This window comes from Hemitrygon akajei, chromosome 23 (genome assembly GCF_048418815.1).
Source record: "Hemitrygon akajei chromosome 23, sHemAka1.3, whole genome shotgun sequence".
In the NCBI taxonomy this organism is placed as follows: domain Eukaryota; kingdom Metazoa; phylum Chordata; class Chondrichthyes; order Myliobatiformes; family Dasyatidae; genus Hemitrygon; species Hemitrygon akajei.
The window spans coordinates 44,802,226-44,821,011 of NC_133146.1; the positions used below are offsets into that span (position 1 = coordinate 44,802,226).

The following is an 18,786-nucleotide window of genomic DNA, read 5'->3' on the forward strand; positions in this document are numbered from 1 at the left end:
GAGAAGCCACAATGACAGGCAGACATTCAAATGTAGTGGCTAGACTGCAGGAAGTTGAACTGAATGTACAAACAATACAGTGCTCTATTTCATTTTATAAGTTTCAAGCTTATATGAAATGAAGAAGCAATGTTTTGTACATCCAGTGAAAGTAGAAAAAAAATGTTTGGGACCTTAAAAGAAAACCATCTTTAGGAAGATGGCTAGCCAGTCCATGGGATCAAAACCACTCCTCAAGAAGGGAGAGAGGCAGAAAAAAGGAAATTATAAGCCAGTTAGTCTGACATCAGTGGCTTGAAAGATGTTGAGTCGATTATTAATTATGAGGTCTCAGGGTACTGGGAGGCACATGATAAAATAGGCCATAGTCAGCATGGATTCCTCAAGGGAAAATCTTGCCTGACAAATCTGTTGGAATTCTTTGAAGAACTAACAAGTGGGATAGACAAAGGAGAATTGGTTGACGTTGTATATTTGGATTTTCAGAATGCCTTTGTCAAGGTGCCATACACGAGGCTGCTTAACAAGGTACTACATGAAAGCTTCTAGCATGGATAAAGCATTGGCTGATTGGCAGGAGGGAAGGAGTGGGAATGAAGGGAGCCTTTTCTGGTTGGCTACCAGTGACCTGTGGTGCTCCACAGGGTCTGCATGGGACTGATTCTTTTTACGTTATACGTCAATGATTTGGATGATAGAATTGATGGCTTTGTTGCAAAGTTTGCAGAGGATATGAAGAAAGGTGGAGGGGCAGGTAGTTTTCTGAAAATAGAGAGGCCACAGAAAGACAAATAGATTAAGAGTATGGGCAAAGAAGAGACAGATAGAATACATTGTTGGAAAGTGTACGGTCATGCACTTTGGAAGAAGACCTTAAGAGCAAAAGACATAGGAACAGAATTAGGCCATTCAGTCCACTGAGTCTGCTCTGCCATTCCATCATGGCTAATCCCAGATCCCAATCAACTCCATACATCTCTCTGCTCACCATAATCTTTGATACCCTGACCAATCACGTCAAACCCTGACGTTTAATGTGAATAAGTGTGAGGTTATCCACTTGGGAGTAAGAACAGGAAGGCAGATTATTATCTGAACGGTGTAGAGTTAGGTAAGGGAGAAATACAAAGAGATCTAGGAGTCCTTGTTCATCAGTCACTGAAGGTGAATGAGCAAGTGCAGCAGGCAGTGAAGAAGGCTAATGGAATGTTGACCTTTATTACAAAGGGAATTGAGTACAAGAGCAAGGAAATCCTCTTGCATTTGTACAGAGCCCTGGTGAGACCACACCTGGAGTATTGTGTACAGTTTTGGTCTCCAGGGTTAAGGAAGGACATCCTGGCTGTAGAGGAAGTGCAGCGTAGATTCACGAGGTTAATTCCTGGGATGTCTGGACTGTCTTACGCAGAGAGGTTAGAGAGACTGGGCTTGTACACGCTGGAATTAAGGAGATTGAGATGGGATCTGATTGAAACATATAAGATTATTAAGGGATTGGACAAGATAGAGGCAGGAAATATGTTCCAGATGCTGGGAGAGTCCAGTACCAGAGGGCATGGTTTGAGAATAAGGGGTAGGTCATTTAGGACAGAGTTAAGGAAAAACTTCTTCTCCCAGAGAGTTGTGGGGGTCTGGAATGCACTGCCTCGGAAGGTAGTGGAGGCCAATTTTCTGGATGCTTTCAAGAAGGAGCTAGATAGGTATCTTATGGATAGGGGAATCAAGGGATATGGGGACAAGGCAGGAACTGGGTATAGATAGTAGATGATCAGCCATGATCTCAAAATGGCGGTGCAGGCTCGAAGGGCCGAATGGTCTACTTCTGCACCTATTGTCTATAATCAGGATACTTCCATTTTTGCTTTAAATACACCCATGGACTTGGCCTCCACAACTGCCTGTAGCAGAGCATTCCACAGATTGACTACTGTCTGGCTGAAAGAATTTCTCCTTACCTCTGTTCTAAAAGGATGCCCCTCAATTTTAGGGTTTACTATTTTCTAAATGGAGAGAAAATACAAAAATTTGAGGTGCAAAGGGATTTGGGAGTCCTTGTGCTGGATTCCCTAAAAGTTAATTTGCAGATTGAATCTGTGGTGAGGAAGGCAAATGCATTGCTAGCATTCAATTCAAGAGGACTAGAACATAAACACAAGGATGTAATGTGGAGACTTGATAAAGCACTGTGAAGCCTCACTTGAGGTACTGTGAGCAGTTTTGGGCCCCTTATCTTAGAAAAGATGTGCTGAAACTGGAGAGGTTCAAAGGAGGTTCATAAAAATGATTCCAGGATTGAATCGCTTGTCATACAGAGAGCGTTTGATGCCTCTGGGCACTAGATTTCAGAAGAATGAGGAGTGATCTAACTGAAACCCATCGAAGGGTGAAAGGCCTTGGTAGAGTGGATGTGGAGAAGATGTTTGCTGTGATGGGAGAGTTGAAGACTAAGGGACATAGCCTCAGAAGAGAGGGGCATCATCTTAGAGTGAAGATGAGGAGGAATTTCTTTAGCCAGAGTGTGGCAAATTTGTGGAATTGTTTGCCACAGGCAGCTGTGGAGGCCAAGTCTTATGTATATTTAAGGCAGAAGTTGATAGATTCTTGATTGGTCAGGGCATGAAGGGAAAAGGCAGGAGATTGGGGCTGAGAGGAAAAATGGATCAGCCATGATGAAACGGTGGAGCAGACTCAATGGGCCAAATGGCCTGAAAAGTTTGGTAAAGGTTGCATGAGGCCAAGAGCTGCATTAATGGCCAGTTTCAATAATGACTGCCAGCATTCACAGCCTCCAAACTGCTATAAGGTTGTGAGCCGACTGCATATTTTTCAAAATTAAAAATTGGGAGGGATTGGGGAGGGAAGGAAAAATCAAATTTGAATACCAGCAGAGTGATGAAAGGGCCTATATGAGAAATGAACTTGGAAGCAGCTGATCTGTGGAGAGAGAATGAAGAAAGTGAGAGATATAAATATATTACTGCAGTAATGGAAAGAAAACTTGAGGATTTAAAGGTTAACCTGGCACCCTTAAATCACTAGGAAGACAAGGTCTTCTTAGGGATGTTCAACAATAGGCATTCCTAGGATAATGAAGTCCCAGTTCTCTGCATAGCTCTAAGAGGAATATTTCAGTGGGAGAGTAACATCACCTGTGTACCTGATATAGAGTTGTGTTAGGATTCAAAAACTTAAGTGCCCAGATGAATTTATGGAGTAGTGCAAAATGACCTAAAAAGGTTTAACACAGTTCACTCCGAGGGGAAAAAAAAGTGATCTTCAATAGCATAAAATATATGCAACTGAAATTTTAGAACACAGAATCCAGAGACGTTAACAACCCAGCAGCATTGTCCAAATAACCTCTTCAAATGGGCATAGGCAGTGACTGGTGGCGAGTTACTAGCATACTAGCTAGTCTTGCTCACATTGTCACCTGCAATTCAAACACACATTTTTCTTGGCAAGATCACTGGATTACAATGAACAGCAAAATATTCTGCCCAGCTTCACCTATTTCAACCCATGGCACCCTAAGATTCAATAATAACATCTCTGTAATACTTGGTATAACAGCTGAAGTTTCCTACACACAACAGGCTCTGGGTTTTGTTCAATACCAAATAGGCATTTTAAATATACTGCCACTGGTGTCACTCTTAAGTTTGACTGAATTCATTCAGCAAGTAACTATCAAAGAAACCATTCACAACATCTAGAATATCAAAACCAAGAATCAAATCTTTTGAATTTATTTATAACACACTTTTTGATTTCAATAGAAAGATAGTTACAAATAGATAATGAGAATCTAAATCTCACCATTTGTAGATAGCAAGAAATGAGCAGCATTCTGTTGGGGTAACCACCTGATTTTATTAATTTTTTCCTCAATTTCTAGACTTTTCAGATAATCAAACTCTGGTTCATGACTCTGAAATGTACTGTAAACATTGTATTCGCCTCTATGGTGAGGTCTGCTTTTACTCTGCAAAACAAACAGGAGGTTATATTGAATATTAATATATTAACTTGTATTGACATCCTTAATACATCTTGATAAGCAACATAGTAATGGCAGAAATCTCTCCATTATCCTTTGATCTCCTCCCATACATTCTTCCCTCCTTTTGTGCTTCATTTGCAACTTTTTAGATCTAACATGAAATTGAAATTGCACAGCAGGATCATATAGTGTCTTGGGTTTAATATGTCTTCAATTTGTCATACACAATTTACATTCAATAAAATAAAGAATACAGTACTGTGTAAAAGTCTTAGGCACATGTAAAAAAATCTGTAAAGCAAAGATGCTTTCAAAATACTGTAATGAAGAGTTTCTAAATATCAAAAGCTTACTGTAAAGAGTAGTAAACAGTTTAAAAAAAAATCAATATTTGGTGTGACACCCTTTGCCTTTAAAACTGCTGGTTGGTTGTTCCAAGCATCTTGGAGAACTTGCCACAGTTCTTCTGCAAATTTTAGCTGTCTTGGTTGCTTCTACATAGCTTTGATGATGTTGAGATCAGAGCTCTGTGGAGGAAATACCACCTGAAACCATATTTTAAAAAATCTAGGATGCCTAAGACTTTTTCATAGTACTGTATTTTAAACCTTAAGCTAAAACAAAGACAAATAATATTCACAAACACTCACGCAAGACACAACCATGCAGTCCAACATTAGTTTTGCAATTTAGAATTTCCATTTCAATAAACTGAAAATTGCAAGAAAGTGGCATTTCATTGGCATTAAGCCCTCAACAAATCTAAACCTCTTGCCTTTCACTCCTTCACCTCTGCTTCAAGATTGTTACCTTTCTTTTTTTTAGGATTCATTACCTAACATCATTGGCCTGACGTCACCCTTGATATTACAATACAGTGGATTGCAGTTAATTGGGTCATCGGTTAACGGGGCAACCATTTATTTGGGACAACTCTTAATGAGCAAATAGCCGGAATTCCCTGCATTTACTTGGGGTAATATGCCACATAATTGGACAAGAGATTATTGAACATTCTCTTTAATTAGAGTTAGTCATGTGCACATCATGTGGCATTTAGACACAATACCATTAATTTTATTTATTTAGTGATACCCTACAGCAGCCTTTCTCAACCTTATTGCCCTGGAGCAACCCTTGAAATAATTTTCAGGTCTCAGGGAACAACTGCATAAAAATTATTATATCTAGAACTCACGGTACGTTAGTGTGATTAGTAAGATGTAGATATAATAATCCAAAAATAATTGCTCTTTTGAGTAGAGAATGAATTTTTAGCCAACCTTTCTTGAAACGAAATAGATAGTTAAGCTTAACTTACCTTTCTTGAAATTACACTTCCTTTCTCCTTCATAAATTTTAAAAATTCATAAGGCAAACATAATAAAGTTCTCAATTCTGGGTCAAACTTGAGATAAAAACTCACGTATTTCACCTTCAACTGAAATGAGACAATTTCTATCCTTGCTTTTCATGCTTGTTTAACAAGAAAAAGCTTGTCCATACATGTAAGAAGTTGAAAACTGTAGCAAAATGTTCATTGCTTTCCTATGAATGGCAGGATATTGTTCTTTCACAGAAATCTGGAACTTGTCCGGAGCAGGCTGGTAAGTCTCATCTTCAGTGCATGATCAGAGTGCAGCTCACAAAGCTCTTCCTCTTCTCTCAAAGTTAAGTTCGCAAGCTGAGCAGAAGATTCAGAGAAAGAGTCCCTCACCCAGTCATATAGTTGTGTTAAAAGGATGGAAAAAGTACTGTTCAATTTTGTTCTGCAGTTCCTTCCAGGTAGCTTTCAATAACATTTGAGGCCATCTGATATCCTTCCTCACTCTCAAGCCCAAGCAGCAGTGAAAACATTTCAAGATTTCTTTTTGTAGCATGATTTTCCAAAGATTCAGTTTTCTTTTATAAGAACCTTGTCACCTGAAGTCAAAACATTTTCTCCAAGGTCTTGTAGAGACTTGTTCAACTGGTTCATATGATGAAAAATGTCTGTTAAGGCTAATTTCTGCAACCAATCTTCATCTTCAAAACACTTAGCAAAATCTGGCCTAATATTTTCTTGAAATTACTCATGCAATTCACCTTTCAGCCCAAACACCCTGTTGAGAACTCTTCCTCTGCTAAGCCACCAGAATTCTGTATTTAGCAGGAGATTGGTGTGCTCTTTGTCCAGGTTTTTGCAGTTTTTTAAAAAAGCATTCTCGAATGAACTGATCTTAAAGCTATTAAACAATTTGGTTCCTGAAACTTTTTACTGACTGTGACTTTACTTTCAAAAACTTTAATCTATTTGTTTTGAGATTCCAATAGTTATTTAAAATCATCAGCACTTTAACTTGTCATACAGCTGTGATCTGTGGTTGTGTCTTTTCAATTTTGCTGGAGGCATTGCTACATTTGTAAGATGTTTGCCACAGGCTAGGCACAAACTGGATCACCGGTCCATGTAGATTAGATTCAACTTTATTGTCATTGTGCCGAGTACAGATACAAAGCCAATGAAATGCAATTAGCATCTAACCAGAAGTGCAAAAGAATAGTGTTATTTACAAAGTAACTGCGAATAAGAAGTGCTACAGCATACAAATATTAAAGTACTGAGACAGTACAATATGGGTGCAATACTGCTTAGCGCTGTAATGTGAGGTTCAGAAGGGTCACAGCCTCAGGGAAGAAGCTCTTTCTGAGCGTGCTGGTGTGGGAGCGGAGCTCCTGTAGCGCCTTCTGGATGGGAGGAGAGTAAAAAGTCCATGGTTAGGGTGAGATGCATCCTTGATAATGCTTTTTGTCCTGCCCAGGCAGCGTTTATGGTAGATGCTCTCAATGGTGGGAAATTGGGTGCCGATAATCCGCTGGACAGTTTTCACCACCCACTGGAGTGCTTTGCAGTCCAATACAGGACAATTGCCATACCACACTGAGATGCAGTTGGTGAGTATGCTCTCAATGGTACAGCGGTAAAAGTCCATCAGTATCCTGGGACAGAGGTGAGCTTTCTTGATGTTCCGCAGGAAATAAAGGCTCTGTTGCACCTTTTTGGTCAGTATGGAGGAGTTCAGCGACCAGGTGAGATCCTCAGAAATGTGGACACCAAGGAATTTGAAGCTTGATACATGCTCTACTACGGCTCTGTTAATGTAGATGGGGACATGAGTGTAGCTCCTAGCATGCCTGAAGTCCACAATGATCTCCTTGGTCTTCTGGGTGTTAAGGGCCAGGTTGTTGTCAGCACACAATGCGGCCAGGTGCTGGACTTCGTCTCTGTAGGCTGTCTCGTCATCCTCTCTGATCAGGCCAATCATCGTGGTGAACTTGACTATGGAGTTAGAACCACGTACAGGAACAGTCATAGGTGAAAAGGGAGTACAGAAGAAGGCTCAGCACACAGCCTTGAGGAACGCCGAGATTCAGGATGAGAATGGAGGAGGAGAGGTTGTCTAACTTAACAGATTGGGGTTTGTTAAGTCAGAAAGTCCAAGGTCCAATTGCAGAGGGATGACCTGATACCAAACTGGCAGAACTAAAGTTAATGAACAGCATTCTGACGTAAGAGTTGGGGCTGTCCAGGTGGGTCAGGGCAGAGTGAATTGCCGTGGAGATGGCGTCCTCTGTTGATCTGTTGGTGCGATAGGAAAATTGATGGGGGTGCAGGGTAGTGGGCAGACAGGATTTCAGATGTGATAGAACCAGACTCACAAAGCACTTTGCAATGATGGGGGTGAGTGCAACTGGGCGGAAGTCATTCAGGCCCGCGGCAGTGGAATGCTTCGGCACTGGCACGATGGTGGCGATCTTGAAGCTTGTGGGGACAACTGCCTGGGCCAGGGACAGATTGAAAATGTCCATGAAGTCCCCGGCCAACTGCTCTGCAGAGACTGAGCACACGGCCAGGTATTCCATCCGGACCAGCTGCCTTCCGTATATTCACCCTGCTCAGGGTGGCACAAACATTGGAGGTGGAAAGTGAGAGAGGCAGTTCACCACGTGGGAGACACGCTTTGAGGATGACCTTGTTCCCTCGGTCAAAGCGAAATGTAGAACTCATTGATAAGTAGCTTTTATTGAAAACATATGGTACTGACTGATAACTTCAGTCCCGCCCACTACTTGTCTCCAGGACCCAGAAGAGGCTGGTGGACTTCTTCTGGTGCATCAGGAGGCATTGGCTCTCTGCTGCGGTCCTGAGTCTTCCAATTGTACAGGGTGCTCAGTCATTGGTGTATGTGCATACCCAGCTGGCAGCTCTCCTCCTCAGGATCCTATGGAGACACCTGTATAGCGACCACCCCCAAAATGACATGTGCTGGCAATGCAGCCTCTCTGCCGGGGGCACTGCTTCCACGAGGGCACACGGCTTTTAGCTGGCAGCATCAGCTGCACTGATTTGAGGGAACTGCCTCACTTCTACCAAGAGCTGTTGAGTCTGTTTTACCATCTGGCAGCAGAGGAGGTCCCCAGTGGAAATCTCTTTATGTAGGGTCCATCCCCTGGACATGGGGACCCAGGGTGGAAGGTGTTGCAGAGGGCAGTACCGTGCCACTGGTTTTTAAGCAGGTTCACTGACACCCCGTCCATCTGTCTATTTTGTGGCCAGGAAGAGTCAGTGTACCACACTTATATGGAGTGTGAGAGGTTGCAGCACCTGTTTGAGCATCTGAAGGGGCTGTTGCTCTGGTTCTGGTTGCACTTCAGTCCTGTGCTCCTCAGATCTGGGCACCCAGTACGGAAGAGAGCGGGTTGCGAGGATGATCTACTGGTGGGCGTGCTTCTGGGCCTGGCCAAGATTGCATTCGCAGGTCTAGGCGGCAGAAAGTCGAGGGTTTTGCCAGGGCTGACTGCCTGCTGCTCTCCAAGGATATATTCATGCCCAAGGAGAGGGAGCATACAGTCCCACTCAGTACAGAGTGTTTTCTGGGAGGGATGGGCCTCCCAGAGTATTGGCTGTTTTACAGACAGTAGTATAGTAATCATACTTTAATTTGAATTTATTCAATATCTTGTAAATAATGTTTATACTTTGTGTATTTGTTATGTAAATAAAACATTTACAGTTTTGTATAACAAAATAGACTTTTTTGTATCCATTGTTGCACTAGCTCTGTGAAATGACAGAAGATTGTAACTCTTGCATCATTAAATTTATTAGAGTTGTCTGTAGGTCCAGGTCTAGAATCCCTCTCTTCCGTCTGACACCTCCTCTTCAAAAATTGCCACACTGGACCGCCTTTAGAATCAAAAATTTCCCTCCAGTTCTCTACTCCATCGGTAGAATTTGTTCACTCCCATAATTCAGTTGGTGACGGAATGGGAAGTTGGGGGAGGTAATTTGGGAGGAAGAGGATAACATCAAAACTCAAGTTGGGAGAGTTCATTCAATGCTTGGAAAACGCACTTCACGCTCATCAGCCTACCATCCTCCCCTCTGTGCAATAACAGTGTCCACTATCAGGCTACCGTCCTTCCTGCCATGTAATACAGCGCTCATGCGAGGAAATGGCGGTGCGATGGCAGCGTGCGCGGCTACTCCAGGAATGAATATCTGTTATCTGTAACTAGATCTGTAAGTAGGGGCCGTGCACAATCCTGATGTGATGCGGACGGATGTGAGAAGCACAGAGGAACATCTGGTGAAACTTCTGACATGCCTGTTTTGCTGCTGCTGCTACTGTGTGATAGGAAAATCTCGGGACAGGAAGGCCCCAAATCCTCGGCTTTGCCTGTTGCTTGGCGGCCGGGGTCGAAGCGCTCGGCAGAGATGGTGCTCGGTGCTTGGTGTCGGAGGGTTGGTCGGAGGCGCGACTTTTTTCGGACGGACTCAAGAGTTGGCTGTGGTCGGATGCTTCCGGAGGCTGCATCGGGAAGCTTTGCGGTGCTGGAAGTTCATGGCAGGAAGAGTTCTTCTTCCTTCTACCGTCTACGTGAGATGATGGGCTATCGAGGACTTTGAGACTTTTCATTACCATGTCCATGGTCTGCCCTTATCAAATTACGGCATTGATTTGCACTGTTGTAACTATATGTTATAATTATATGGTTTTTGTAAGTTAGTCTTAGTCTGTCTTGTGTTTTTGTGATATCATACTAGAGGAACATTGTATCATTTCTTAATGCATGCATTACTAAATGACAATAAACGAGGATTGAGTGTCCTCACAATCTAATCTAATCATCAGCCTACTGTTCTCCCCTCCATGCAATACAGTGTTCACCATCAGCTTACTGTCCTTCCCTCCATGTAATACAACTCTCATCAGCCTATTGTTCTCCCCTCTGTGCAATACAATATTCACCATCAGCTTACCGTCCTTCCCTCCGTATAATAGTGCTCATCATCAGCCTACTATCCTCCCTTCCGTGCAATTCAGCACTCACCAATCATCAACGGCCTCCCCATCTCACAGCAAAAACTGAGAATGGACTCAAGCAAATAAACACGACCCTACTGCGTACTGCCATACTGCTCTGAGAAACCTCTAACGAGATTGCTAACGGGGCTGCTCAGCCAATGCCCACCACTGCGAGTGCTAGCATCAAACGAAGTTCAAAAAACAATGTGTTTTTAAAATCACATTCTCTCACGGAACCTCTCGCAACCTTTCACAAAATACTAGAGTTCCACGGAACCCCGGTTGAGAAACCCTGTCCTACAGAGCAGGTCCTTCTGGCCCTTCAAACCACACCACCCTAGCAACCCCACAACCCTGATTAATCCTGCCCTAATCAAGGAACAATTTACAATGACCAATTAACCCACCCTGTACGTCTTTGGACTGAGGAAGAAAACTGGAGCTCCCAGGGAAAACCCACACATTCCCCAGGAAGAACGTTTAGACTCCTCACAGAACAGCACTGGAATTGAATACCAAACTCCAGAACGCCCTAACCACTATGCTACTATGGCTCTGCTATGTTCAGAGTGACCGTTTTTAAATAGTGTCAGTTGTGTGTGTGTGTGTTAAAAAAAAAGTGATTTTTGTCACTGATAGTTGGCGAGAAATAAACAGCAAGACAATTCAGTACTGTTTTGTTCATCACAGTTTCAAGCATTCAGACTTGGAAATATTAGAATCAACCAGGAAAAACAACCGTGAAAGTTAAGTGATTTTATTACTGCAACAAGTTAGGAACTTTGAAATTGAAGGTGTCAACAATAATCTTGAATGTTACTTTTGTTCCCCATTAGACACTTAGCTCTCACCTGTGACTTAAGTAGCTGTTTGCACGTGACAGTGGCCACACCCCAATGCACTGCTTTGACAGGCTGGCTAAACCAGGTGAGGGTAGCCAGCAGGTCTCATATCCTGGTGAGTTAGGGACACGCCTGTCCTAGCATGCAAAGTCACCTCTGGTGGATTGGGCCAATGAAATCTACAGTGAGATCCAACGGTCAGGATGGCAGTTCTGCAGCATTAAGTGGAGAGCACAGGGCATGATGAGGCATACAAGTAGTCATGGTCATCCAATGGAAACAGGGAAGACCCCAGTTGTGACATCTACTCACTCCAAAGGACCTGGACCTGAGGTCGGGAGAGTGGAACTGCTCCAGTGCAACAGTTTTTCCACTTTAAAAATTCTCCTGCACAGCTCTCCTGTCATCGTCAGATACAACAGACAACCACCAGTAATATTGGCAGTGTCTAATGTGCCCTGTATTTCATTTAAATACATAAATTGGAACTCAGTTAAATGGTTGTTTGTCTTTTTTATACCTGTTTAATGGTTTCCATGAAATTTCAGCTAATCGGGGCAGTCACTTAATTGGGCCAAAATGTACTGGTCCCGATGTGTCGCATTTTACTGAAATCCACTGTATTCCTAATTCCCATTTAGGCTTTAATCACAGAAATATCTTACCAGCCTCAAGATCCTTTAATGCAATTTTAAATAGAATTTATACCAGCAAAACTACCTGACTAGATGTAATGGTGGCAAAACTATCAACATTCACTTTTGTTATGATAACTGAAACAGCTCCTGAAAGCTCACATATGGAATCAAATGAGAAATGCAGAATTTCCCTTCTACCTAGTGCATTGTTTTGCAAACTTAATGTATTTGTCAAAAATTAGTAAACAGACAAAATCTCGAAGATATGAAACATTTAACATAAAACATTAAGAATATTTTAAGAATTATACTGCAGTGATATTAGCTATTTTTCAATTTTATATTCACCTTTGACCTTTACCTCAGACCTTTATTTTGCATTCAGTAAAATGATTATAATATTTGTTATAAATTCTAACTTTTACTCTCTGTTTTTCTGACTGAGAATTCTTCCACACAACTGCCCTCAGCTTGCTGATATCATTTTTGCTGAATGCAAGGGATTGTCACTCAAATTGTGAGATCTTTCCAGGAAGATTTATTTAAAGTCAGGATCAATAAAATACAGGTCAATGAGATATAAAGCAACCTACATGAAAAGGGTTACTGTTAAGAAAATTAACAGAAAAGGGTTAAACATGCAAATTTATAAGGTAATCAAAACAGGCACAGGAACAGTCAAATATATTACTCAAAGTAACCGCAAAGATGAACGAACAGATATTCAGTTTTCAAATGTGGTTAAGTCAGGGCTTGGATGGTACACTAACTTAGTTAAGAAAAACATTAAACTAGTCTAGCAAGAGCATTTCTACTGCACAATAGAAATGTCTAATGATAGCATTACCATTTTTTCTGCCATGTCTTGTTCTTGTATGCATGGAATTATTGAGATAAATACTTAGCAATAGTGGAGGAAGATTAAATTTTGTATGCCGCTGTATTCAAATTCATTACCTACCTCTTGCTCCCGTTGAAATATAACAACTCTGCCACCTTTATCCCCAGTTGCTAGTAGGTCTCCAGAGTAGTTAAATTCAACAGTTGAAATTATATCCGCTGTAAAGGCAGAAAATAAAAAATAATTAGCACTGAAAATATCTTCTTCAGTCTGTAAGTTTATTCTTGTGATTTTGATCACTAACATATCAAATGAATAGATTCCAATAAAAGTAATGATGCTCCAGCAGAGACATTTCAGCTTTGAAAAACATATTTATCCATCAAGCTGATCGAAAATATCAAGATAACTGATCTTATTTTGTTCAGATTGACTACTATATTCACCTTTACTATAAAATCTAATGATCTGACTTTACTTCTGGACCAAACCATCAGAGTTAGTTAAAAATGAACAGTCAATAAATAGAAATATAAACCAATATAAAAGGATGCACAAGAAAAATGGTCCTTCTGTCTTATGCAAAATAATATAGGTGCATCCCAAATGAACAATTCTTCTCAGTTCCCATCTGTTAGAATTTACAAGTGACCAGCTGCCAGCAGCGCTCAGCACAGTTTGCCTCTCTACTGTAAATTTTCTAATACAGTCCTGGAAACACAGTTCCAAATAAATTCCTATTTATGCAGTTAAAGCAAAACAGAGAGAGAGAGAAATAGCTTTGTGCAAAATCTTGAAATCAGCTTTATGTGTTGAATTATTTCTGGACTCAGATGAACTACTGGCCATTCATTTATCAATATGTGAAGCCTTCCAAAGGAATTACAAATAACGTAAAACAACACTGACATAATTGTCTAGGTTCAGACCAAAAATATATTTTATTTCTAGCAATCTTAACCATAAATGATCTCAAAATATTGAAAATATCTTTGAAAAAATCAAATAGTCATCTTATAATAAATTGCAGTTGGTACTACATTCTGGGAGTTTAGAGTAAAGTAATAAAATCTTGATTTTTTTGGACCACAACACCCCATTAACATCAGCAGCAATGTTACCCCATCTCTCCATCCACAGTAAACTTAACCACACACCCTAAAAGTGACATGTTTTTTTCAATTCTGAGAATGATTAAATTTGTTTAGGGACTGAATTAAATGCTGAAATAATTGCATTGCACCCTAGGCTGCAATGACTATACTTTGAATTTAAAATTATTACTAGAGGTCATTGGTTAAGGATGAAAGGTACCAAGTTTAAGGGGAACATGAAGGGAAACTTCTTCAGTCTGAGAGAAGTGAGAGTGTGAAACCAGCTACTAGTGCAAGTGGTACACGTGAGCCAGATTTCAACGTTTAAGAACAGGTTTGATAGGTACATGGATGGTAGGGGTATGGAGGGCTCTGGTCCCAGTGCAGGCTGATGGCAGTAGACCGTTTAAATGGCTCCAGCATGGACTAGATGGGTTGAAGGGCCGGTTTCTGCGCTGCATTTTTCTATGACTCTTAAGCAAGCTTTTCTTAGCTTTCACCTCACATGTAATTTGCTGACTCCAAACCAGTAGAAACTGTAGCATTTGGACTGCCCTGAAGCCTAGAGTAATTAGCAATTGTGAAGAGACTCTGGATTTCTCCATCAGGAAACAGGGACGATTTGATCAGTCATACAGCATGGACACAGACCCTTCAGCCCTTTGGTGCTTTGGTGCATGCCAACCAAGATGCTCATCTAAACTAGTCCCATGTGCCTACATTTGGCCCATATCCTTCTATATCTTTCCTAGTTATGTACATGTTCAAGTGTCTCTTAACTGTTATTAACAGACCCACCCCAACCATTTCCTCTGGAGACCACATACAGGCCACCCTTTAGATGAAAAAGTTGTCCTTCATGTCCCTATTAAATCTCTCCTCTCTAACGTTAAACCTAACGAGTGTGGAAAGGCGCATCAGGAGCTACACCAAACAAACCTAAAACAGATGAGCTGTCACCCTACTGAAGCTGCAGTACAGGCTACATATGTGCCAAACCGCATGCGACAGAGGGATCTGAGCAAACTCACATCTAACGGATCAGATTGAAGCTCTGCAGTACCACAAGAGAAGGAGTCAACAATGGAGGGTCCCAATGTGTGAGCGCAGAGTAAAAGCTGAAGCTTCTGTTTCAGCCAGAAATGTCAAATAGGTGAACCATCTCTGCTTAAATCCTTTTTCTATTTCTGCTTCCTCCAAAGATCTCCACCATCATACAGCAGGCTTTATTCACTCCATATGATATCAAGAAACAGCTGAAAGTACTGGATACAGCTAAAGCTGACATCAGGGAACACCCTGGCTGTAATATTAAAAACTTGGTTTAAAACTAGCTGCATCTCAAGTCAGGTGTTCTAATAACTACAATAATGAAATCTACCCAACACTGAAAATAGCCTAGGTAAGTCCCATTCATAAAAAAAAAGCAGGACAAATCCTATCTGCCTAATTGTTACTCATCAATCCACACTCAACAATAAAAGTGATGAAATTGACGTTGAGAGTGCTACAGAGTAATACTTATTCACCAGTAACCTACACAATGTTACCACGATTAGGGCAGCCTTGCTCCAAATGATAACAATCTTGGACCAACTATGCACCAAAGAACTGAGTTCCAAAAATGAGGTGAGAAAGGCTGCCCTTGAACAAGTGTGGCATCAAATTGTCTAGGTAAAACTGAAACAAACAGGCGACAAAGGGAGAACACTCCAATATTTTGAAGTAATACCTTGCACAAAAATATCACATTTGTGGCTATTGGAGATGGTACATGGAGCTTAGAAAAATAGAGGGCTATGGGTAAGCCTAATAATTTCTAAGGTAGGGGCATGTTCGGCACAACTTTATGGGCCGTAGGGCATGTATTGTGCTGTAGGTTTTCTATGTTTCTATAAATTATTCCAGCTCCAAAGTATCACTGCATAAGCTCCTCAGTGCAATGTGCTATGCAGTGGCCTCCTTCCAAACCTGATCAATAAGGCACAAGTCTTGATGAAGGGTCTCCTCACAAATTGGCAACTATTTACTTCTCTCCATACCTCGAACTTGACCTACTGAGTTCCTCCAGCATTTTGTGTGTCACCCTACATTAATAAACTTAACTCTTACAAGGTCAGAAGTGGAGATTTTGTTAATTTTATTCACAACTTTTAGCAAACAAAGCTGCCATGTAAGATTCAAGATACAGACAGTGCCGAACTATTAGTTGTTAAATGGCAAATAATAGTCTCACAACAAAAGTCCCAAATAACCATCTCAGATAAGTGAGACTCTAACCACATACCCTGACATTCAATGGTGCCACCATCACCATATAGATTCCTGTTTTTTCTTAAAAAACTACTCCTGGTTGTTTTAAAGTGTAACATAGGTACTTAACTGAAAGTTAAGTAAGTTTTAATAATATTATGAGTAACCGACTGCTAAAAGCAAATCTTATGCATGCTGACACAAAAGTTAAATCCTGGTGAACACTGGATAATGGATATTGCCAGAACTGATCAGCTGGTTAGGCAGCATCAATGGATAGTATTTCAGACATTTGAATTTTTAATAAAACTGCAATGCAAGATGACATTCAATAAGTGATAAATCCCAGATACATTAACCCATTGGCATGAAACATCCATGTGCAGCCTTCAGCTCTCCCGAGGAGCAAAACTAGCTTAGGTGTGGTAGAATTCTGTGAATAATCCATGTCCTATACTCAATGCACTCAATGACTTGCTCAGCTGCATTTTACTATTGCTGCTTTTGCCAAAATATTCAGCTTTCTTCAGCACCGAGCATCCCTATAAATGTGAAAGTTAACAATGTTTAATAAACTTGTTCAGAACTTTGCAGTCAAGTAGAATCTGTGTACTTCAACACCGTGACTTTGATGTAATTTTAAGAAACATATTAAGGAGCATTAAGACACTCTGTAGAGAGACCCGCTATTTTAAAAATATTTTTCTAGATGTCTTTTCAACTCCTTTGGACACTTTTAACAAACTTTCAACAAACAAATGGAAGTCACTTGTACACATTTTCAATATGGCAATAATACATTTCAAACCCTAAACAGTATAATTGGCATTGCAAAGGTGTGACCACACTATTTTCTTCACAGATATATTGCTGCTGCATTTCTAATCTCCAAATGATATTGTTACCTACTCATAATATGCATTCCTGGAAAGGGTATTATAGTGACAATTGATGGAAACAAGGTGAAAAACTGTAGCTTTCAGCAAGTGGAATAAACCACCAAACTTGCAAGACAATTAATTGAGTCACTGCACATAGAAGAATAAGTATAAATATTTTGTCATGCTAAAAAACTAGTTAATTTGTGTATAGTATATACCAGTATTACAAAAGAAAATTTCATGCATTAGTAAAGAAATTGGTGCAAGATTAAAAGAAGATTTACAAATGACAACACCTTTTTGGCATTCTACTATTTCATGCTTAAAAAAAGCAACCATGCAACTGAAATCCTTAAAGATTTTGAACATAGAAAGGAGAATCTATTAGGAGGTTGGTTTTAAAAATTCATATGAATGAGATTTTCTGCAAAATTTCCCTTTAAGGTGCAACTACTTTAAAACATGAATGCAGAAAAACAGTTTACTGCAGAACCCATGGGAATGAAGGTCAGCAACAAAAAATCTTAACAGAAAATTCTGAATATTTAAAATCCTAGAATACAGTTTGGAATCCTTTGGTTATATTCCGTACCTTGATCAAAGGATGATGTTGACATCAGTGAATTAGTACCAGAGGTAGAAGTCTTAAACACTTGAGAGAAATTGCAAGGAAAGCATTTCATCTTCTGCAGTATGCAAATGCAGCTTTAACTTCCTCATTTGACACCTCCACAGTCCAAATGGGTGAATACCCTCGTCTCTAATAAGATTTTCTTTTGTTATAGATTTTCTAGATGCCTGCATTGCATAGAACAGGTAAATGTTTTAGATCAGAAAGAACAGGCATGAAAAGGGTGGACTCGGCATTTACAGCATTACAGTGCAGGCCCCATACGCTATTCCCAAGATGCTGCTAAGACAGGGGCCATTGCACTGAACAGAGCTGTCCAGTTCATTGCCAACAATTTAAAATAGAAAAATCAATGCAACTGTCACCATAACATACTGTTTTTGATTCTCTTTTGAAGCAAAACAAAATTCTGTATTGAGTAAATTACTAGTAGCTCATAGCAATTTGTTAATAATCTGAAAACATAAAAAATCTTTGCTTCTGGTAAGCTAACGATTTACAATGAAACACTGCTTTTACAGTTCAACCCAGCAGCATGACAGTGTGGACTCTACTGTTACAATCAATAAAGCAGCCACTCAAGTGAAACTAAGCATTATCCATTTTCATCTTTCTGAGATACTGCAGCATGTTCGTTGAGGAAATCTCAAACAGCTGAAGTCACATGCTCATTAAATTATCCCACAGCCAACTACAATGACTTGACAAGTTCATTTTACAAGTGAACAAATGTTAAATTATCTGAATCTTACCGTTTGTAAGATTTTTAGTAGTGTTTATAGCTGTATTTACAATTTAAATCTGCAAAATTTACATCCACAATACAAAACAACATTTTAATTCTAATTCTTAGCTATTAATAGCACATCACCAGTAATGGTTACTCTCATGTTCCTACATAAATATTTCTGGTGCCTTTTTAGGAATACCATGTATTTTCTCTTTAAGTGAATGAATTGATCTAAGCATGTTCAATACTGCAGATATGTTTAAAAAAAAGAAAATGCATTATATGGTACTCAGCAGTGAATATATAAAATTAAGCAAGGACAGAAAAACTAAAAAGCTTCCATAGTTTCATGTCTGCCCAGGACCTATCCTGGAACTCTTTTATCTCTCATGTTAATGATCACCTTCAATTTCATCATATGAGATCACATTAGTTTCCACATGAAAACCTACCTTACTAATGCCTCTATCGACCCCATTCAAGGTATTTAAGCTCAGCCCAACACTAGGTACTTAAGAAAACT

General features: G+C 40.2%; 1 protein-coding gene across 3 annotated transcripts in view; it reads right to left on the bottom strand.

Moving 5' to 3' along the window:
* The window catches only part of ppp2r2d (protein phosphatase 2, regulatory subunit B, delta), a 56,885-nt gene that overhangs the window by 13,232 nt on the left and 24,867 nt on the right, over window positions 1-18,786 (bottom strand). Inside the window, exons 4-6 of one of the 3 annotated variants that reach the window (XM_073027555.1) lie at window positions 17,495-17,700; window positions 12,795-12,892; window positions 3,820-3,985 (exon numbers count right to left, since the gene is read on the bottom strand). In XM_073027555.1, coding sequence (XP_072883656.1) covers window positions 3,820-3,985; window positions 12,795-12,892; window positions 17,495-17,585 — 355 coding nt within the window. In that variant the 5' untranslated portion in view covers window positions 17,586-17,700. Of the gene's footprint in view, window positions 1-3,819; window positions 3,986-12,794; window positions 12,893-17,494; window positions 17,701-18,786 lie in introns of those variants that run through there. The other 2 variants (XM_073027557.1, XM_073027556.1) reach the window with 2 other exon arrangements.